The following is a 23438-nucleotide window of genomic DNA, read 5'->3' as shown; positions in this document are numbered from 1 at the left end:
CCGTGGGTGCGGGGGTTCGCTGCGCGCCCCGCGGGGCTCCGCGTGCGTCAGGCGGAGAGTGGCGTCAGCGGCGGCGGGCGCGGAGCGCGGGGAGGGGGCAGCGGGAGGGGGCAGCGGGAGGAGGGGGGAAGAGGGAGGGAGCTTCTTCAGGAGGCGATGTCGACACCGCCGTGACATCACCCCGCGGCTTATATAGTTGGGCAAGGGTCTGGGTCCCCCGTCTGGTGCCTGCAGCCGCCCGTCAGCACGCGTGCGGAGGGCGAGGAGCGGCGGGGGTCTGTCTGTCTCTGTCTCTCTGTCTCTGTCTCTCTCTCCGTCTCTCCCTAGGATTTATGGACTTTACTTTCTAGAGGGCGGCGCGGCAAGGATGAGAGTCCAGCTGGTGTGCGTGGTGCTGCTGGCCCTGGCCTCCTGCAGCCTCTGCTCAGGTAAGTCCCCGCCGCCGCCTGCGCCGGGCGCGCCCCGCACCGCCCGGCCCGGAGCCCCTCGGACCGCTCGGCGCTGAGTCGCTCCCGGAGCCGGGACCTAAAGGAAGGAAGTGAAGTCGCTTCGGGCTCTGCCGGCTGTGTCCATTAGGTGCCCGGGAGCTGGCTCTGATAACGGGCTCTGGCCAGCATCATATTTTTATATCACTTCCCTAACTTTCTCCCTTCGTAGAAGCCATTCCTCCTCACAGCATCCATACCACGGCAATTAGTGTAGACTAGTCATTGGAAATACAAATCAGTGCAGACCATCTGCTCGGTTGTGCTATGGTTCATTGAATATGATGTATTTCCAAATTATGATACAAATTGTAATTTCTGCAACTCATATGAATAACTGCTGCAATACAAATCAACATGAATATGCATGACCTTTGGTCACTGTTTAGAGAGAGAAATATAACTTATTATCTGGAGAAAAAGTTGCTAACAACCAGTCTAAAATTATGACCAAAAAATACTGAAGCACAGGTAGATCACACAGTAAGAAGGGTAATGTAAATGCATTTATTCTCCAAGAGCAGCTGCTTTAGAAAGTTCAAAAGGAGGACCATATATTAAAATGCATTGCCTGCTTCTTTGGAAGATGACACATCTTAAGCATCTGCCATTTATGCTCTAAGTTTATGACAAAATAGAGTTATGGTGATGGTTAAACAGGTGTACCCACACAGACATGAAGCAGAATAGTCTGCAAAATCCAGTCTTAACTAACTTGAAAACTACTTTGATTTTTAACTCCACTAAATTTAATGGGTAAATTTACAAGCAGCTTCATTTTTCAACTTGAACATTCAGGAGGACTCAGAATTCCTAATTCTCACTTTAGATGAATGTTTCCAATTTGTATTCCCCTGCAGGAGAAAAAATGTAAACCACATAATACCTGCATTTTATTACAGTTTAAAGGTAATTGTTCTCTATATTATAGAGAACTCATGATCTTAGTGAAAAAGCTTAACATTTTTTTTCTCTCCATGTAATTTTTAAGCTTTTCAAACAAATTCCTGACTAGTATTTTCAGTGAAGCAGTTTCAAATTCAACTCTTCACAGAGCCTGAATGAAAGCCCATTAAAGTAAAACATTTAAGCAGGAATTAAAATAGGTTTTTAAAAAAAAATCCCAGAAGCCAAATTGTAGGTGGAACTAACATGATGGTTTATTTGCTTGAAAATTTGAAATTATTTTTAAATGAGAAATGCCACAGAGAAGCTTATGTGAAGGGGCCCAAATAATTTGTAACTACTATGGACAGTTATGTCATAAAGAAAATGATTGTTAAATTTTCTTTTGAAAATATTTGCCCTCAGGCAAAAGTGTATACCTGTAGAATGTAATTGTTCTGTAAAATGTGAATATATGCATAGAAACTATTTTTCTTGTCCATAGAATCAAGAATACCTCAAACTATGTGAATTTCTCCCTGATTTTAGCAGTAATGTGTAACTAGGCTTTTTATACATTGCTCTCTGAGAGTCTGTTCTTTTTATGCTTTTGCTCCTCTTCCATCTCTTTTCACTCCTGAATTACCTGAACATGCTTCCTTCTCTCCCTCCAAGCCTTGCTTTATTCTTCACTCAAGGAATCTTGACTCTTGAATAATGTCCTCTAGATTTATGCTTTCAATTCAAATGCTTCTTAATGCCTTCCTTTCTACCTTTCATGTCTGCAGCTATCTTCCAGCCTCAATGTGTGGAAGCTATCTTCCATCCTTTATAGAAACTAAATCCAGATGCTAACCAGGCACAAGTCCTTTTATTTTTCTCAGCTGGTGTGATCCAGGACAACTCAAATTATGATGCTGTCATTGTGTGTGTGGTCACCTGCTCACAGGAGATGCTGTCATTGGTAGAAATTCAGCTGAGGTGATCTTGTGCTGCCAGCAGGACTTTGGCTAATGGTAAAGCTGATAAAACTGACAGCCATTACTGCTGAAAGGGCTGAAAAGCTTCAGGTTGGAAATTAGTTGCTAGGGACTTGCTGACTGGTCTACAACTAGTCCTATTTAATGTGAAATTTGTAAACTTTAAATAGGACTGGATGTAGATCAGCATTACAGCAAGTCAAATGCAATAGCTCCAATGATAAAAATAATGAATGAATGTACTGTGCTGGTAATGCAGAGCTGAACAGGAGCATCCCTACAGAGGAAGGGGATATGTGTAACACACACAAGTTTTTCATGACCTAAATAATAGGCATGAGAACCAGTGCAATAATACAAAATGCAGTGGCTTAGGAAATAATAGAAATTCCTGTTAAAAGCTGCTTTTTAACCAAAGCACAGCTGTTGGAAATCTGAGGAATAAAAGACTTTATCTTGTTATCTAACCTGATTTTTGTGGTTTTTCAGGCACAAAAGACAAACAAAACCAAAAAAACCATGTAAGAGAGCTACTCACTGTAGCTAATGGTAAGCATTAAGGTGGTTAAGTACTGAGGCTTCTGAACCAAACTGTACTATGCTGTTCTCTCTTGGGAACACATCAAGGACAGAGGAGGGCTGCTCTGATGAGTTGGGAAATACAAGACTATTACAAGGAAGGAGAATAGATGACAGTCCAATAAATCTGGGCATAGCCTTTCAATTAAGCATTTATGGGATTTCCAGGACAATGGTTTTTGACCAAAAAGACACAGTGATCTTGCACATGTTTGCTAATCCTGTTGCACAAAAACACACAAAAACACTAAGCTGGGAAGAGAGGTGATCCCTCACAGTAAATACATGATAGGTAAATATCACAAATAGAAAGGTGTCATTTACAGTGTAGGAATTTATTTGCAAACCATGGATACATTTGTAATTGGAAATAAATTAGACTTGAAATCAGAAGTGAGTAAGCATTGATAGGTTAGAAGAATTTCCTAAAGAAGAGGCAAAGTGACGGTAGTGGTGAGATTTATAAAGATTGAACATGATTGGTTTTGTAATGGGTGGCTTCTGTGCTGACAGAAACCTGTGACACATTGGCACATGCTTTTGGTCCCTTACAGTCTCATGTTCTGTGAAAGGTAGGGACATAACATGGTGATGATCCCTGAAATGAAGGCACAGGCAGAACCTATCCACAGATTCAGTGGTAGGGTCTTACATGCCCACAGCACTGATTATTTTAAAGAAAGTGAGATATGACCTATATGAATATGGAATATATTTTGGTTTATTATGGTTTGAAATACTAGTATATTGTTTGGTTTCAGACTGTTGGTATTCCAGGAAAGGTAAAAGCTATGTGGAACTCTATTTCACCTAAAGACTTATCTGATTCCTTACTTTTTTTCCTTTGAGCTGTGATTGCTGCTACCACGGCACCAGATCTTCATTGTGATTCTCATCTTCATCTTGTGATGCTGTGTGTAGAAATGTGTGTTTTCTCTTTCTACAGCAATTTTTACCCTATTTACCAAATCACAGGTCTTGCAAGTCTACTGAGCTGGCAAAGGTCAATTAAGTCAGTAAAGAAAATCCCTAAACTTCCAGTCAGAATACTTTCTTTTTCTATATACATTGTCAAGAGCTTGTATCATAAACTGATAAAGGTCAATTCCCTCATATCAGTAAAATTACCCTTAATTTAAGAATAATCAATACTATTGATTATTAATCAAGTAATCATAACTGTCATTTACCTAAATAATTACTACCCAAATAAATATTTGAAAATAAATATTCAAATTTTTCTTCCAAAGTAAGCAAACATGACAAATATTTATTATGAAAATAATGAAGAATATTAAAGTAGTTTTTTTTATTCTGAAAGAATTGTAGTTAATGAGCCTTTCTGCTATGAAACTAAGATAAATGAACAGTTTCATTCACTTCAATAAGCTTGATCATGCTTCAAAAAGGTACTGAGTATTTCTTTTAACATAATATTGCTGCTAACTGAAGAATCCTCACAGTCCCTCTAGGTCACTGCTGGTTGTGTTTGTGTGTTTATTTTTTAAAATTCATTTAAATATCTAAGTTCTTTGTACTGAATTGAAATGTCCATGATTTATGATCAAATAATAAACATATGTTTCTGGTTTATTCCCAGATTCAGAAGAGGAAATGAAAGCATTAGAAGCAGATTTATTGACCAATATGTACACATCAAAGGTAATTATTTTTCTTCCTTTACCTGACAGGGAGGGAGCAAATGAATTCTCATTACAAACCCAAAAGTCTTTGCACAAAGTAATAACCTATGGTCTAGACAGAGAAGTTCAGTGTTAGGTTTTACTTTGGTGCAAGATTTTCTCCAGTTCAAAGGAAATTTAAAGGTGTTGATGTGGCACACTAAACGTGTTCCTCAGTTTTAACACTGGTACTTTCATTAAACTGTCAAAACTATGTTACGTACAGAGATGTAAATTTATATGAGGAAACGTGTTTCCAATAAGATTATGCCCGATGAAAGCTATGCTAACCTTGAGTCAAATCTATAAGTGCTATTTTTATGCAGAACTCTTCCTATGTGCATATAAAATTAAGACAGTCATAAAGCAAAAATTGTTAATACATATGCCTATTTTGGTTTAGGCTTTTAATCACAGTGCTAGTACAGGAACATGGGGACATGACTGTGAAAATACTGACTTGGTAAATGGCATTTCCTTGACAAGTTTCCAGACTGTGAATAATGGTTATGTTATTTAATATGAATAGATAAAAATTCAGTTAGAACCTCATATTGACAAAGTGAAGCAGCAAGTATTGCACATATGTGTTGGACAGGCTGATAGACACTTTCTCAACACTATTATCTTCCATAAATTATCTAAGAAATATATATGTCTGATATATCTTCAGCAATATATTAAAGAACAAATTCTGAAACCAGTACTATGGGTTTAAGAATGAATATTTTAATTCATTATTCAAAAAAAGTTTAAGTGGTACTTAAATGTAATGGAAAATAAAATCAGAAATAAAAAAAATTTCTCCCCCAAAATACAAATTTTCATAAACCAATGACTAGTTGAAGGTTAAGGACAAAATCTGCCAGGAAGACTTCTGCATATACTGTATTTACATGTATGTGACCTTTTCCACGGGATTATTGGATAGAGTAGAAGAAGTATGAGGCCAGAAAATGCATTTTCTTTATCTGTCTGGCAGTCCTTAGATTTCAGTGTTCTTTACTGGCATGATAGTTAACCTTAGATTACAAATAAACCTGTTTTCTGCTCACTTCTGTAAGGTACAGAAAGATTTAGTAACTACTCTTTCTCTGAGACATATTTAAATGTAGGAGGCTGAAAAAAATAGGGTTTTTTTCTGTGTGGCAAAGCATAGTATGCCCTGGAAGAAAACCCTGCAGCTATTGGTATTTCTGCTACTGACTTTATTGGATCTGTGAACATAACTTCCATCTTTTCCTCCCTCTCACCACAGAACACAAGCTCAGGTAACTCCAAATTCACAAATATATTGCACCAGTTAATAATGTCATGATGTTTGCCATAATGCTCTTATGTTGTTTTGTGTCATGTAGCTTGCTATTCAGCATCCTTATGCTATTTACCACGAGTCAACTGACACTTGAAGCTGACAGAAGCAGTAGATTCATGTTATAGACACTGCTTTAATTCTGCACTATACTGTCTTAAATCACCATCTAGAGTTCATTAGTTGAATATATGTTGTCTCTTGACATCAAAGTAAGACACGGTGGAAACACAAAACTGTGCATCAACTCTTCTGCAAGAGTCATATCACTATTCCATTCATTACTGAAATTATTTTTTTTCTGTTGTCCCCTGCTAGATTTTAACCCTCATTACAACAAATTATGGTTCTGGTGTGATAGACAAATTTGAAGATGGTATGTGTAATACCTGTGTTGTGCCTGAGATCTGTTTCCATTTGAGGGCAATTACTGTTAAATTGCATTAATTGTATTTGACACTGACTTGGTAATCAGCAAAGGAAATCCAAATAATTTACACAGCATTAAGAAGGGAAAAAAAGTACTGTTTATGAAACCTGAGATCTTAAAGTGCAGCAAAATGGATTATCACTTGTAGGTTTAAGTATTTGATAGAAAAAAATCTACCTAAGTAGGCACTTGTGAACTATAGTATCAAGACTACAGCTAGGGTTTAAGCACACATCTTTTGCAACATTCAGTAGTCTATCCAGTATTATGGGAAGAATTGCTGTATGCCTTTAACTTCACAGACAGCTGTCCAGTGCCTTCTGGCCCTTTTCAAGTTGCTCTTTAAAGTCACCTCTATGCTGGATCACTCTCCATCCTTAAAGAAGTATGTTCATGCTTATTGCAACCTGTCTTCAACACTTAATACAGTTTGTCACCCTTCCCTGCTGTTGCATCTCAATGAGGATACAAGGATCAAACAACCCTTAAAATGCTTTATCTGTCTTTTTTTCTAAGATAAAATCCGAAAAGCCATTTGGAAGATCTGGTAAAACGACAAAACCTGACTTGTCAAAAATACATGGACAGTTATCTCCTGTCTCTCTTTTGTTTTAAATAGAAAAATCTATTCATGTCAAAGAGATAACTCTGTTTCCAGCTTCCTAAATGTTTGCCTGAAATCACTAGTTTCATGAAGAATGTTTTGAACTCAAAAAAGATCGAGACTATGTTAGTTAGAGGAAAAGAGAAAGTAAAACAAAAGTATTCCTTGGAGAATATATCATCCCCAGACTCCACCTTTGGATCCCACCCGACATTAATTTTCTGAAGTCATGGACCCCCTGAGATTTTCATTGCTGTAGGGTGCCTATTTATGACTGTATTTGCCCAGAGAGTTTAGCCTCATTGTCAGAGGAGCTGCCTAGGACAAGGAGGTACCTACAGCTACCTAGGAGTTACTGACTTCCTGACTCAGTCATCACATAAAAATTAATTAAATTTACAGGCATTAATATACACCATGGAAGTAGTTTTGCTTTAACAAAACTCAATGCTATATCTGATTAAAGACAGAGAGTATTTTTATTATTTCTATGGTTACAATCTGAACAAAATTCAACTACTATTATGGGAAGGAATTGTAGAGATCCTACACTAAAAGTTCCATAGCTTGGGATTTTTACTTTGTTATAACTTTGCTTTTTATCTGCTTTTACTAAATAAAGACAAAAATATAAAAAACAGATAACTTTTTTCCTGAAGAAAAATAGCATTTGGGATGTATGAACTATAACAAAAGAAGTATCTTAAGCAAACTATCAGGGATATCATTCAACTAGACACAAAAATATAATATAAATTATAACTTGGGAATCTCTTTTGTCTTGCATAGGACAAGCCTGTTGTCAAAGAAGGAAATAAGCTTATTTCAGTTTCTTAGATGATCTTAATTTCTCTTTCAAGATACATAAAGTGTGAGAAATTATATATCCGATTCTTATTTCACAAAGAAGTTCAACAGTGGAAATACAAACATCATATTAACTTCAGCATTAGTACCTTTTAAATTCTAGTTCATACTGCAGTGTCTTTTGTTCCTTCAGATCATTCCCAGATATTTTTCAAGTCACTCTTAAAAAAATTAGTTCCATCTTGGCAGATAAGGATTCCTTGTTCTATTGTATAGGTGTTTTCCAAAATATGTGTTGAGCTACTCTAGTTGACATTGCTTAGACCTGTATGGAAAATATATAAATATATAAAATACAAAAATATATCATATATAGTATAAAATATATTAAATATTTTAAATTGACCTGAACATTTGGATTATCATAATCTTAAACTGTTTTTTTACAGACCTTTAGGATAATGGCCTCAGATATTTTTCATAACCTAAAAAGCAAAGCAATCTGATTTTAATGCTTGCTGTAATAGTGGAGCAGAAAAATAACATGACTGCTCTGTTCAGTGACTGGACATGACCTGGAAAACTCCATGTTCAGCTAGAAAACCTCAAAATTCACTCTGGACTGAATTGTTGATGGGAGCAGTGTAAGTCAGAAGCAGGTGTACCGAAGTAAAAATACTTTGAGGGGATATATGCGTGGTATTAATAGGAATGAGACTCCTGTAACAAAAAAAGTTTGTTAGAAGCTTGCAGACAGCACTGCAAAATTGTTTTCTCCTAACTTCATAAGTAGGAGCTAAGACAATTTTCACCTAAGGAAGTCTGCTATTTAAGTATTTTACTAATGCACAGAGGAAAGTTCCTTTATGCATAGATGTGCATCAGGTTGACATAAGTAGTAACTTTAGATCAAAAAGATTCTATAAATTACACAAGGCATGACAAATTTCCCTATCTTTTACTCTTCTCTTCTGTTTCCATCCACTGCAATATTTTTTGTTCTTACTTAACTTAGAAGTCTCACTCACTCATGTAGCACTGCCTCTGGATTTTATGCTCCATTGCAATTTAGCTGTTGCAGTGATAGCTCACATTTCTTTTGTATACCCAGGAGAGGAAAGTGAACTGGGGAAGCCTCCTCATTTGTCATGGAAAGCTCCATATTTTTATATTTCAAAAATACATTAAAACAGACCAAAGAACATTTTGAAATTGCGTTGGACATTTGGTCTTTTTCCTAGTTTAACTTCTGTTAGTAAAATCAGATATTCTGCACGGAGATTAATTATATTTTGAAACTGTCACATCTTTTCAAATAATTTCATAGACTAACTAGGGCACTTAGTTGGGACAACAGATGAGCTCAAAGTAAATGATGCAGAACCAATTACAAGCTTCCAAATAAGGTTTCAGATTTGTTTTTCTTAGACTCAAAACAAAGTAATCTTATTTTTTCCACACGCTGTCAGGAATCTGAGAATGCACAGCAGTTTCATTAAAGGACTAAATCATTCTGATTTTGAAAGGCATGCATGTATCAGATGTATATTGGAGTAATGATCGTGGCCAGAAGGAAATGTTTTGTAACTAATGCTAAGAGTGATGCCAACTTTTCTTGTTTCTGCCTCATTTCTCTCAGTTTTCTTTCTTTTCCCTTAAAAATTAGTAAAGTGTGATGAATATATAAAAATCTTGCAAATCTTTGCACCTTTGTTAGGAAGGTGCTCTAAAGAAACAGATTATGTGATGTTGCATCCACACTCTCAATAAATGCTCTCAAGTATGTGTGAAAGGCAATGTCTGGTTAGTGTAATAACTATATTTAACTTCCTACACCCAGGAAAAGAAGCAACTACAGTCCATAGGTAAGGTCTAATCCTAGTGTGCACAGCAAGGAAATCCTTCTCAGGAATAAATAGGAATTTGCTTTTTGCTTCTTGATTGGAGATTTCTATGTCACCAGTTCTAGTTTAAGGAAACTAATTTCTGTACTCAGCACTAAAAGGAAATACAGTGCAGAAGAAATAATTAATAGTGGAGAATGAAGAAAATGGCAAAATCATGAAAAGCAGTAAATGGCGGAGGAATTAAGTTTTAAACTTACTTTTTTCCTATTGATAATCAAAATGGAAGAAGACTACTGCCACCACTGCTTGGAAAAACAATACCAGTAGAAAAGTAAAAGTCATGGTTATCAGCATTTCTTTAAAATGGTTTAAAAGCTCATACATAATGCAAGATACTGGAATGAGCAAAATTTGAGACATGGTAAAATTTCCTTATTTCTTTCTGTAACATCTCTGGACAGGTTCATTATGGACCACCTAAATACAGTTGGTCTCAGTTTTTCAGTCCAGTTACCAAATTAGGAATACTTTGTTTTCACAGCTATGTTTTATCTCTGCTCCATCTTCCTAAACCTGTAGACCTTCAATTAACATCTCCCAGGCTCTTCACTTACCAGCATCCAAAACTCCTGGGGCTTATAGATTCTGTAACTTCAGACTCAGACTCGTCAGACAGCTTGTCCTGAAGTAGGGACTCCATTCTTTTTTTCAGGGAATTTTTAAATGACTGGTATTTCTTCTGAACTAGGGAGGAGCGTCTAGTTAACCACAGGCATCCAGCTTGGATTCCTGAACTGGGAATTTATCCAGTGGGTTTGAATCATTATCCTTATTTACACCTGTAATTTATATTATATTCATTCTCATCTGTGTTTTTTGTTTACACCTGTGCAGAATGACTATGAAATGCTGCCATTCTGGTTTGGTAGAAGTTTAGTCTTTTCATCATGTATATCTACCTGGGGGGCAAGGCTGCAAGGAAGCAGACTTGGCGTATGTAATAAATGAGTTGTCCTAAGTTCAGCACTCTAATTATTGTCTAAAAGTTGACCAGATGAAAAGCACTTCAGAAACATAAACTTATTTCTAACAAAATGTTTGAATGTAGCACATGATTACAAAAAACCCAAACCACTTTAAATTGTGGGTGTTTTTATTTTCAGATTAACAGAGCAAAACTTCCTTACTGGAAAATGACCCTGCTAAATGTCTGCAATCTTGTCAACAACATAAACAACCAAATGGGGGAAACAGTAGAGGTAGATGAGGAGGATCTGGTTCCAGGAAGACAGTTCCCTGCTGCTCTGGATGGCTTCAGTTTGGAAGCAATGCTGACAGTGTATCAACTCCAAAAAGTTTGCCACAGCAGAGCCTTTCAGCATTGGGAGGTAAAACAGTCACAAATGCATGTTTTTACTACTATTAAAGTCTGAGGGTCTGTAATGATGTTGTAAAAATCCATATCCATGTAACCCCCATCACATTGTTGGAGCTTCCCTTCCCTTTTTTATATTCTGTAATACCTCTAATATGCCACTACCTAAGAGTTGTGAATTAGTGAAGGTTATGATGACCTGAGTGTAAGTTTCTTACAATGACCCATGGATAAATGAGAATTTTTCTTAACTACATACTTTCTCCACTTTTGGTAGCCATTCCAGGTAACAAAACAAACACATGAAAGTCATCACTATGCCAGAACACATAATTAATATCTGCTTAACAGCCATGAAGTTACTACAGATCTATTGAAGCATAAATAAATGTAGTCAGTGTTTCTGTTTTAAGACCCTAAGGCAAACTGGATTCAAAGTGCAGGGATACATGCCCATGTGTACATATCATTTTACTAGGCACTCTGGTTCTCTTACCATTGCTAGGAAACTGGCAGCAAGGTAACTCCTGCTTTTTTTTCCCATATACCTAAAGAGGGCCCTGGTAGTTGACATTGTGATTTTATGAAGATTGCTGCTCTTAAATTGTTTATAGGCCATTTGTGATGTTTATTTTACTACAGCAATTACAGTGATTACAGAGAAGCATACTAGGCACAATCCACTTGCATTGTTAGATATTACACTAAAAGCTGCTTTGTGTGGTGAAAAAAGATGTCTCAGTGTCACTACCCACTATCCAGTAAACCAAATTTCTTCATCTGTCTCAGGTTCCTGCACAGTTTGGCTGAATCCAGATCCTCTTTCTAGTTTGGTGGGGGTTTTATTTGCTGAGTCATAACACTGTATATATGGTCCTATTCACAATCCTCATATTAGCTGGGATGGTCCATGCAAAGGACTGCAATGTCTTTGAGAACCACAGTTTTCTGAAGATTCTCTTAATCTGTGCATTTTTTACTGTAAAGGAGCTACCATAGAACCAAATATGCAATAACCCACATGTCTTAATCACAGTTCCCTGCTTTGCAGGAAGTTGTAGATTAAAATATTTCTCAAAAGATGAAACCAGCAAGCAGTGCATGTAGGTGTTTAACCTAAATGTGTGATAGCAGAGTGATAGTCATTAGGAAGCTTTCAGCCAATTTGAGTTTTAGTCCAAAGAGGATATACCAATTTTCCTCTCTGATCAAAACCAATTATCTAATTTGTTTCAGTGGAATTTAAATATCACTTCTGTAGGCCTCAGCTCATCTTTAGCCTGATTTTAGGTTTGTGTCTTGAGTTTGTTTTTTTTGTTTTTTATTGATTCTGCAGCTAATATAGTAAAGATTTTTCTTGGTGGCAGATATTAAAATAATATTTTATAACCATTTTGAGGAGTTTTTAATCTTCATTACAAAAAAAAGTTGATAACAGTGTGTCTCTTCTTGCATCCTACAGTTACTTCAGCAAGACGCTTTTGATCTAGAGAATACAAGCCAAGAAAAGGAAATCATGAAGAGAAAAAATCCCTATATTCTGAAACGGCAGCTACATGTCAACAAGGCTAGAAGACCATACATACTCAAGAGAAGTTCATATTACTGATGCAGCAGAAGAAAACAATGTATATTTAGTTTATAGGTAACTGTGCGTTATGGTTATCTTATCTAAATCTAAAATCATACTTGTGTGAAAATATACTATGGAAAATCAAGATGATAACATAGCTGTGTCTTTTTTGCAACTGCTGTTTCTTGATTGTGAATTTTTCCTACTTGAGATTAATTGGACTAATACATTTGCGAATAAAACTAGTTTTTAAGCATGATGTATTGTACAAAACTGGGATTTCAACATGCTTTCAAACAATCTTGTAGCCTTTTTGAATTTTATAAAGCACACTGACATAACACCAAGTATATTGATACTGTCCATAAATCCTACTGAGAATCTTACAATTTCTTAATGGGACACCTCGAACATGTAAATGTTTGCAAATTTTTTGAATAACATAGGAGTAAGAACTGCCAGAGTATTTTATGTTTTGGCCAGTTTAATTTATTAGGGAATGGGTCTAAGAAAGAAAGGGAATGATATCAATCAACTATTAAATGGCAGTTTCAAAATGAATGTTTTAAATTGCTTGCTTTTAAGTAAATTTTGAGTTTTTGACCTCTAATCTATGAATGCTCAGAAAAAAGCCAAACAACTAAAAGCTGATTCGTATCCCAGTGCTATCACTCTTAAAAGTCAAAATAGTAATCTGGTTACACAAGAAAGTTGGTGAAGTATTTGAAAGATGAATTGAAATTAGAACATCTTAAAGTTACTATTGAAAGGCATTTCCTTTCCCTCCCGCCACAAATTTGCAGAAAACAGGAAGTTTCAAAGTTGAAGATAGTCTTGGAAGCTAATAGAGAGGGAGGTTCACAGAATGGGAAAAATTGTTTTCAAGCCACGAGGAATCAATTGCTGCCTGAAAGTTACACATTTTGCAGTTCCCTGTTTGTGATGTGTGCATGAGATTTGGGATCTCAATGATTCAGGGTTCTGATCAGGAAGAAAACAGTCTGAAAGGACTGGGGGCCACAGCAACCATCAAAATTGAGGGGTAGTCCAAGGCCTGTGAAGCCTGGATGCTCAGACCAGGAGGCAAAAATGGGACAGGCATTGTTTTTGAAAACTTGCCTGTTCCCTGTTTGAGATATTTCCTCAAAGCAATTCTCCACCAACAAATAGACACAACACCCCTGCCCCCAACCCCTGAAAAAACCGAAAAACCAAACCAAACAAAGAAACAACCCCCCCCCACCCTCCACACAGAAAAAAAAGCCCCAAACAACCAATAACTTAACAAACCCAAACACTTGGAGAATTTTCAGATCCTCTCACAAATTTGTTACAATTTGTTGCATGGGGAGGGATGAGGTTTTTAAAGTAAAATGTATTTTCACTATATTAAAGCTGATTATATTTCCTTTTCTCACTGCAAATATTATTAATCAGTTTATTAATTCAATAACCATTAAATGCATGCACTGACAAGAAATAAATGAGCATACACTAATTATTGCAATAATCGTTATGACTCAAATACAGCAAAGCAATTAAGTATGTTCAGTCTCAATGTTTTAAATGCTTAATGTGCTTAAGGGCTTTGCTTAAATAAGTAAACTCATACCCTTTACTTTTTTTGCAAAACTCATTGAATTAGACTGGAGACCCAGCATGGTCTCAAGTCATTAAGAAACACCTTCTTTCCAACAAACCTGTAAGATTCCTAGTCCTATTATGGATATTTTTCATTCTAAAATACCTTTTGGTGTGAAATAACAAAGCAAGACAGTTTGTTCCAAAATTTGCTGCTAGTAGTACCTGAGGAAAAAATAAAAAGAAACTTCAGATCACTTTTTCACAGAATAAGACAAAAAGAAATAAGTTGCCTTTATATTTTTCTCTCATGCTAAGTTTAAGAGTATAACAGCTTAAAAAAAAAAAAAAAGTAGGGTAAGGCAATGTGGTTGTCATCTGATAGAGAATGTAAATTTTTCAGAAACAAGCACCCTTCCATGTTTCATTTTGGAAGTACGTGAGACATTCAGGTTAATGGCATATAACCTAAAATGATGATACTAACTATTCCACCCCCATCTATTGTTCCACATGACCTTGTGACCATGTACTTGTTCTTTGCAGTGCAGAGCTAACAGATTACTCAGACTGGCTGGAAATGACTTTAAATAACCCATTTCCTTTCAGCAGACTGTGAATCCACACACAGCCAGCTACTGCGTGTCACTGGTGGAGACAGAGCTTAAAGCATGGCAGGAAAGTACAGCTTGTCAATTGTCCCCAGTCTCTGAATGAGGTGTCAGAGACATGTCATTCAGAGTGATAGTCTGAACTAGATGAGGAAACAAAAACCGCAATTATAATATGGTCAGTTAAGCTAAAAAAGTCAGTGCTGGCTTTTCAATTTATTGGTCATTCAAGAAAAGCAAGCATTGCAGTATTAAAATACTAGAAAACACACACCATAGAATTAAGCCAGGTGCTCAGAGTCGTTAAAGAAAATTTTGAAGTCTGGGAGACTTCCTTGCTTGAAATCTCTTCTCTCTTCTAGCTGTTGCTACCTCCTGATAGCCTCGCTGCTGCAAAATTGCAGCCTTTCTTTAGCCTTCATTTTTGGATGATGGCAGAAAAATAATAGGTGTATGCACATTTGTCTCTATTTCGCACATTCTTTCAGTGAGATCCTCAGGGTACCTGCCTTATCAATAACTGTGCATTGCCTGCAATATCCATGCCACTATATTTGCAGCAGCAATGAGTGCTGGATGAAGTTCAAGTCAGAGGAGGTTATCATATGTAAAGACTTATTAATTCAGAAATTTAGACAGGCCTTTCCTTTCCTTTCCTTTCCTTTCCTTTCCTTTCCTTTCCTTTCCTTTCCTTTCCTTTCCTTTCCTTTCCTTTCCTTTCCTTTCCTTTCCTTTCCTTTCCCTCTACAGGAACCAAAAAAAGTGGAAGAGGGGCTGACTTCTGCAAGGAACTTGGAGAATGAGATTTTAATTGCTGCCATATGCAAGCAGTCAGAACTCATGAGTGAGGCTGAAAAACCCTGAAAGTATAGATGGATAGATGGATAGATGAATAGATAGATAAAGAAGTAAATATCCCTGACACCTAAATAAATTAATAAATATATGTCAAATTATTTTTTGTTTCCTTCCATTTACCGGACTGCCAGGGAGCATTAGAATCACCTATCTAAGCTGTGTCAACAACAAGAACTCAAACATATTTGTTTGTTAATATTCATTTCTACTGATACTTGACCTTGTCATCCAGCAAGTGTCATGTTACAACACACACAGGAGCATAATGTTCATGACCAGATTTCAAAAATCATCCAGATACAGGATACTTGAATGGGTCAGTCAGACCAACCAATCAGACAGCAGAACAGAAAGAGCTTTGTGATTCCTCATTAACAGGCAAGCTTTGTCTGACTGAATGACTGCTCTGAAGTAGCAATATGGGAAAATGACATGGGAGCTACCCAGTAATGTTTGGAGAGTGTCAGCTATTGGGAAACGAAGCCTTCAGGAACTCTTAGTTGCCCAACTAAGACTTGATTTTTCCAAGTAGATGAGAGTGTATGGCTGATGTTTCAGGAGTTGCCTCACATTCCATTGTACAGAAGGAAAAGAGGGACTATACAAAACTGGACTTGAATTACCAAGGAATAGCATTTTTCTGTTTGATCTCCCAGCCCAAGAAAGAAAGAAAGAAAGAAAAGAAAGAAAGAAAGGAAGAAAAGAGAAAAAAGAACTAGTATGTGCTATATTGTGGATTATTTTCTTAAAGTTTTTACAGAGCAATACAACTTGGAAATCATTTTATCTGGAATGAATAACATGATTCCTCCACTTTTTTTTTCCAAGTCTATTGTTTATATGTACTTAAAAACTACTGTTCCTAGAATCTAATATCTTAAAGCCTTTTATTAGGATGCAAAAAGACAAAATTTTTGAATGAATAATCTCTATGCTTAAAACCCAATCATTCTTGTCCTAAAAAAAAAAAAAAATTAAATACTTCTTACTTTTTAGCAGATGTAGAGAAGATTGTAGAAATAGTTTATTCAATAGCTCTTGCATGAGTGAAATCTCTTGGTTATTTTTGTGTACAACCAAATCCTTAAGATAGTTGTATAACCATATATATAACACATATACTGTAGAAGTAGTTGTGTTTTGGTATATTATATAATGATCTTTTAAATAAAGAGCTGTTTGGAAAAGACAACTTGCCTTTTGTTCTGTTTAAAAGAAGGGATCAAAAAAAATAACACCACACAGAGCAAAGGTATATGTGTACGTACCCACAAATGAAGGGTTTATTCAAATTATTCTGAATTTTGCAGCATGTAAAGTATAACTTAGAATGTAACTGCAGAATACTGTAGTACCATGGTATTATAGTATTCTGCAGCTGATTGCTGCAGAAATAGGCAACAATGACACAAATTTCTGATGATTGTCTTTAGTATGCAAAGGTGCTGAAGTGCTAAGACTGCAGCTGCTTTTGAAAAAGAAATCCTTGGCAAATAGCTTCCATTCTCCTCAAAAGTCCATTTACTGAAGGCTGATTTTTCATGATAGTGGAGTTAAGAGTAACTATTACAAGACCTGGCCTACAGAGAACAAGGGAGTTGAGAACATTACAATTTGGGGTTTTTTTATAAATATCACATGCACTCCCACTTTACCTCTGTGGTTTTACAGACTCCTGTGTTACAGTGTTGAACTGAAAGGAGCTGTAAGGGAACAGACAAATGGGAAACAAAATGTGGATAGATAAGGGACTTAATGAATGTTCACTGGCTATTCCTTCTGTCTGGCTCCAGCCAAAGTGTGTCAGAGCTGGCTGAGACATGGCTTGTATGTGTTTGGAGGTAGGAAGAAAAGGGAGGGAAAAGTCAGGGAAAAAGAGGAAAGATAATATAATAATGAATTAAGTATTGCTATCAAAATGTTAGTTAAGAACTAATAGGCTGGTATAATCTAGAAGATACAAGATATTTTGAAAAAAATGGGTGGGTTCCCATCAGTGTTTGCAAAGGGCAATCATCTGACCAGCATTCCCAGCACTTCCCTTGAATCTAGAAAAACAGATTTGAACTGAGATGTTTCAAATTGAAAGCTTTTAAGCTGAAACTGGAACAACTAAAGAAAGCTGATCAGGAAAAGGAGAGAGTGCATGGTAAAGGGTCAAGAAATATTCAAGTCAGAGTCAGTTGGATCATTCAGTAAGCCTGAACCGTAAGTACTGAGTAAGATGGAAATATAGATTGCTGTTGATATCTTGGGATAATCAACACCAATCTGCCCAGGTTTGAGAAAGCTTGTGGTTTGAATCCATGTCTCAAGCAAGTAAATATTATTTTGTTGCACTGGTCTCAGAATTAGAAGACATCCTGGTGTCCATACAGGAGAACCACCTCTTAGGGGAGATGAAAAAGAACAGAGGAAAGCTTAGCTCCCAGGTGAAGGCCGAATTATAAAGCAGAAGCTCGTTTCATTCTTGAAAGGTAACAAGAAACCTATATTTGTAGGTAGCTTTTCTCAGACTGCTTTCGCAGATAAAAGTTCAGAGAAAAACTCCAGAAATTTATATTCTCGGAAAGAAAGTAAACTGGAACTGGTCTTTGAAAAAATTAGATTTTCTTCATGTATGTAGCATAGTTGTGGCAAATCAGACATTTTACTTCAGTGCATGGTACACTGACCTGGACCTGAAATCCGTGTTTCTGTGTAATGGATGGATGTAAATCTCTTGTGAACATTCAAAAAGGCAGAAGGCATAAGAAGTAATGCTGTGCTAAAAGATTTTTGTTGGCTTATTAGCAGCTTTCAGTAGTGTGTGAAGAAACATAATGTATTATTTGCAACACTTTCCAAGGCATATCTTGATGTGAAAGGAACTGACATTTACTGGGAAAAGTCTTTATTTAGATAGAGAGAGTGTTAAAATATCTGTAGCATGGTGCTTAGAAACCTGATTTCTGTTCATTTAAACACTTCAGTGCTTTTCTGCTAGGAGTGCATCTGCCCCTTTGGGAACAGGTGTGAAAAAGGAAGGTTTGCTCAAATTCACCATTACAGATAGTCCTTGAGATTGATAATATAAAGAGATAAAAGCTTATTAAAACAGTATGTACAGTTTGTACAATTTGTACAATTGTACAAAACAAACAGTTTGTACAATCAGTTGAAAGGTTTTGGGGAAAGAGGGGAAAAGTCAAATAAATGGACAGTATTTATTTTTCTAATATATAGGTACACATACACATAGGAATAAATTCTTTACTGTGAGGGTTGTGAGACACTGGAACAGGTTGCCCAGAGAAGCTGAAGATGCCCCATCCCTGGAAGTGTCCAAGACCAGATTGGGTGGGGCTCTGAGCGTTGTGGTTAGTGGAAGGTGTCCCTGTCCATGGCAGGGGCAGCGGCAGCTAGATGATCTTTAAGGGCCCTTCCAACCCAAACCATTCTATGACACACATTCATATGATACACACAAGCACACTAGTATATGAAGAACACTGTATATAATGTTCTCTTGCCTTCTCTCTTGTAGAATGTATCTCATCACAAGAAGAGCTTTGCAGGGATGTTACTTCATTTTCCAGGCCAGAAAAATGAATGTTTCTGCTTGTTTCATATAACAAAAAACTAAAAAAAGTTAATACTTCATAATTCATGCTGTGTGTTATCAGATCCAGACAAAACAATGACCCATAACTCATCTTGAGTATGAACTGCACAACTGTATGCCTGATGGGCACCTTCCAACATCCAGAAAATCAATTCTGTGTCCTGTACAGTCATACTGGACCTGAACTAAACACACAATTTGGAGTGAGAGAAGAGGAAATGATTTGGTAATGGAGAAGCTTCAGTCTTCTAAGTCAGCAGTAGACATATAAAAACCATCAGATATTGCAGAAGTGATAGGAGGGAAGCCTTCTCTAAGCTGGAAATGATGACTGGGTAAAGTAGCATAAGGAACTCAAAAAGTAGAGTAAATGGTCACTATTAAAGCTAAGAAAACAGGTACAGAGAGGAAGATTCCATGTTGCTCTCCACATAACATTTGGGCTGTCGATCACAAGTTTCCTTCCAACAGAGTTTATGATTACTGTTGATTTATTGGTCAGATTTTATACACTATCAATAGAAAATTCAGGATTTGATTTAATTCTGGAACTGGGGACCGAAAATTTTGTAATATACTGTTTATCAGATATGAACCCTTCCTTTAAATGTCTAACAAAAAAAAAAAAAAAAAAAAAAGGGGAAAGTGGTGAGTTGGTGAATAGCCTGGAAAGAAGGAGAAGACAAGGAAAGCAAGCAAGAGTGACAGACTGGGTAGTGCCCTTTTTCTTCTTTTACGGCAACTCATGAAGCAGCACAGGGTCTTAGACCTTATTGTTGCAAGACATTGCTTCACCTGTTGTAAAGTAGGGAATCAATTTTTCTATAGTTGCTAATATGTCTGCATGCCTGATTTGTACCCTTTCATTTAGGACTGCCTTTTAGAAAATGTACTTTCTCCATGCTGCTATTTACTCAAACTATTTAAAATGGACCAGTTTCAAACCAAGGCAGTGCATAAACTGTAAATTCCCACTTGAACATTATTCATAGTTTTTTGATCAAATTCCCTGCTTTAACAAGGTTTCAGGCCCATTTGCAGATGTAAATAAAACTATGAGTTAATTAAAAAATGTCCCTGAACCAAGCTGCAAGAAACACTTGATTTTAAAAGAAAAAGACATGTATTTTCCCTTCATCTTCTTTTTTGGGTGGGATAGATTAGTTCCTACAGTGGACTTTAGGAGAGGAGTGGCAGTACAAGAAGTTTTGTAGAGAATGCTACAAGTTCAGGCGTACCATGACATAGCAGACTATTTGTAATCCAAAGTAAGGAGACCGAATGAATAGCTGCTGTTCATGATCAGTGGTCTTATGAGGATCTGCATTATTGGTGAGCACAGAGATGAGGAGGCAGCAGTCAACGAGCAGAGAACAATTTGGCAGAGTATGGATGACAGGGCTGGGAATTTGGGCTGCTTCCTGTTTGGTACCAAGGGGTAGAATAACTGTTTTAATTACATTTAGCTTCTGAGACTCTGGCTTTCACACGAACAGAGGATAATTAGAAAACAGTCCTGCTCCAGGCTTGAAGCCTGCTTTTCAGATCCACACAGCTTACGGTGGAGTGTCAGGACTTGTGCTAAACATCATATTCCCAGAGGCCCCAAGCTCAGCCTCTGGAACTTAAGGATTAGCAAGTTGAACCCTTTTGCTCATGAATGCATATCAAGGCATTGCCTGGAGAGACACAGTGAAAAAGCCTAGACAACAGCACTATATTTTGCCTTTTAATTTTTTCCTTTGTTAAAACCAGTAACACAGAGCTTCCATTCAGTTCAGATGCTGAAAAAACAGTTTCTCAGTAGAAGAAAACATTTCTCTATTCTCAGATGCAAATAAAAAGTTTTTAATGAGGAGACCTTTAGCAAGTTTTTTTTTGCTTGTAAGTGCTTAAATGCCTACATATACAGATTGTAATACCACAATACTTGGAGATGAAGTGTAAGAGTATTAACTACCTAGAATAAAAGGTATTAACTACCTAGCTTGAAAGGTCACATCACTCCCTGCCAAAAACATCCATAGCACCTGTAAAAACACTCATACCCTGTAATGACTTAAAATCCAGTGTTTCTAATGAGTTACTCAGTTCTAGGAGGAGTAGCAATGCTGATCTGACTTTATGCACATGCTCATCTCTTAGCTGAAGCAATGGTTTCAGTATCAGTGGGAACCTTCTTGCATTGAAGCCAAGGACAATCTTTAAGCCAAAGTTAAATCTTCCTTGACATGATGTCAAAGCATTCAGAACATTCTGGAGTTATATAATGATATCTAATTAAGATTTAAGTATTTACTTTGAAGTGCCCAGGACCTTGCACTTAATCCACCAGAAAAGTGCACTGGTATTGCAGGCGAGACAGAGAGCAAAATGCAACTACTAAACTCTTCTAAGGAAAAGAGATTAAAAGAGTGGGGTCAGGAATCACTGCTGAAGTAGAATAGAAAAATATTAAAAGATTTGATTAAAATATAATAACTGTGAATACCTATCTCTCCTACTCCATCTATTGAAAATAAATCTATCTGACATCTTAAACAATAAAGAAGAGACTAGAAGAAAAGTCATACTCCTCCTACGTACAAAAAATCTGGATGGGGTCAGATACAACTTTAAAAAAATTAAGGCTTTGTTTCTGTAAAATCCTTACTGCCTCGTAGAGATTCAACGTATTCTTTTTAACTGATGAAGATTTCCTCTTTCTTTTCAGGCTTTGAGAGGAAAAATGATCTTCAGGAGTCGTTTTTTGCAATATACCACCATCTGGTGGAACTAAAGAGAAAGACAAAGATTTTGAAGGTTGACCTGTCTTGATAATTGAGAAGTTTTCATTTCCCAGTACTAATTGTTTTCAATGGGCTCTTGAGGATTTAGAGCAGCAAATCACTTTAAACCACGTAATTTTCAAATTTCTCTATTTAATTTATTTGCTTCAATTATTTTCTTTTAAGGGATTTACTTTTAAAGGACCTAAGGATGTTCTTAAAACTAAATACACACTTCAGTATTTCTTAATATGTCTGATCTGTAAGGAACAACAGAGTTTTCCATAAGTTGATAGTAAATGCTTCAAAATATTTTGCTAAATATGATTTATCATATAAACTGTACACTACTGCTGTATGTTTCAGGTACTGGTAGAATTTGATTTTGTTCCCTCTCAAAAAAATTGTTAGCAAGATTACCTTCTTTGTGCTATTAACGTCTTTTTTGCCCCACAAATTTTTGCTAAAAATCTTAGCGAAAAAGTTCTACTCTTATTGCCTATGCACTTTAGGAGCTAAGTTTCATTTTGCACTGCACTGAAAATTCATGGGTTACCAGAGTTCACAATATATGTTGGTAGTATCTGTCCTCTCTGTGGTCACCGTGTTTTTTCTGTGCTGTCACCAACAAATGTTGTTAAATATTGTGGGCACAATAAGATTGAAAATAAAAATATATATCTATTAAAAAAATCTTTCTAGAAAAATATAGGGGTAAAAAAGCACCAAAAATTATGTTGATATTTGTTTTACTGTAGAACTAAATACTGTGCTCTGGAGATGTTTACCAGATATTTACTGGAGGTGTTGTCTCACCTTTTTTTTTTGCCACCTGCTAGGCTCACAAGCTAAAAAGTCAGGCATCTCAAATGTCCAGCAGACAATTATTTGGGGAATAGAGGTATGATACCACCAGATGTTGGGGAATTTGCAGCAGAAGGACCTAAGCAGATTTACAGACAGGTATCTTATGCAGTCTTGGCCACCAGCAAGTCAGCAAAAGCTTTCCAGGGAATTAAGAGCCTTGCTGAGCTCAGTGACATGATCACAGCCAAGGGTCAGCCTGTCTTCCAGTTTCTGCTGGGGTTTTGGCAAGATCAGCCAGTCCACAGGAATGTGCCAAGGCCAGAAAAGTGCCATTTTTTTAAATGGGAAAATGTTTTGCTGTAACATTTTAACCAGCCCTAACAGCACACTGTGGATATAACTGTGGCATTGGCTTTGTAACAAATGCCTTTAATGTACTTGATAGAAGGATTTTCTTTGGACTCTAGAAAGCCAGAGGGAATGCAGCTGGCAGGGGAGGATCTTTGAAGGAGCAGAGCTGCTGAGCCATTCCAGTGTGCCAGGGAGAAAGAGACCTCAACAGTGGTATCAGGAAAATGTTGAACATGGCATATGTTCACAGTGGTTGCAACACATATGTGGTGGGAGAGGATCTGTTTGCCTTTCCTGCT

The 23438-nt window shown here is 36.8% G+C and overlaps 1 protein-coding gene across 1 annotated transcript; it reads left to right on the top strand.

Annotated features, from left to right (window-relative positions):
• Positions 1–196: 196 nt before the first annotated feature.
• NTS (neurotensin) lies at positions 197–12859 on the top strand. Its single transcript, XM_048301336.1, has 4 exons — positions 197–428; positions 4530–4591; positions 10775–10999; positions 12449–12859. Exons 1-4 carry the CDS (start codon positions 368–370, stop codon positions 12593–12595), a joined length of 495 nt encoding a protein of 164 aa, XP_048157293.1. The 5' UTR covers positions 197–367; the 3' UTR covers positions 12596–12859.
• Positions 12860–23438: the final 10579 nt, after the last annotated feature.

The sequence above is a fragment of the Corvus hawaiiensis genome, chromosome 4, assembly GCF_020740725.1.
Source record: "Corvus hawaiiensis isolate bCorHaw1 chromosome 4, bCorHaw1.pri.cur, whole genome shotgun sequence".
NCBI lineage: Eukaryota > Metazoa > Chordata > Aves > Passeriformes > Corvidae > Corvus > Corvus hawaiiensis.
Note: the sequence above shows the minus strand (reverse complement) of the source record. Positions and strands in the feature narration are given on the sequence as shown.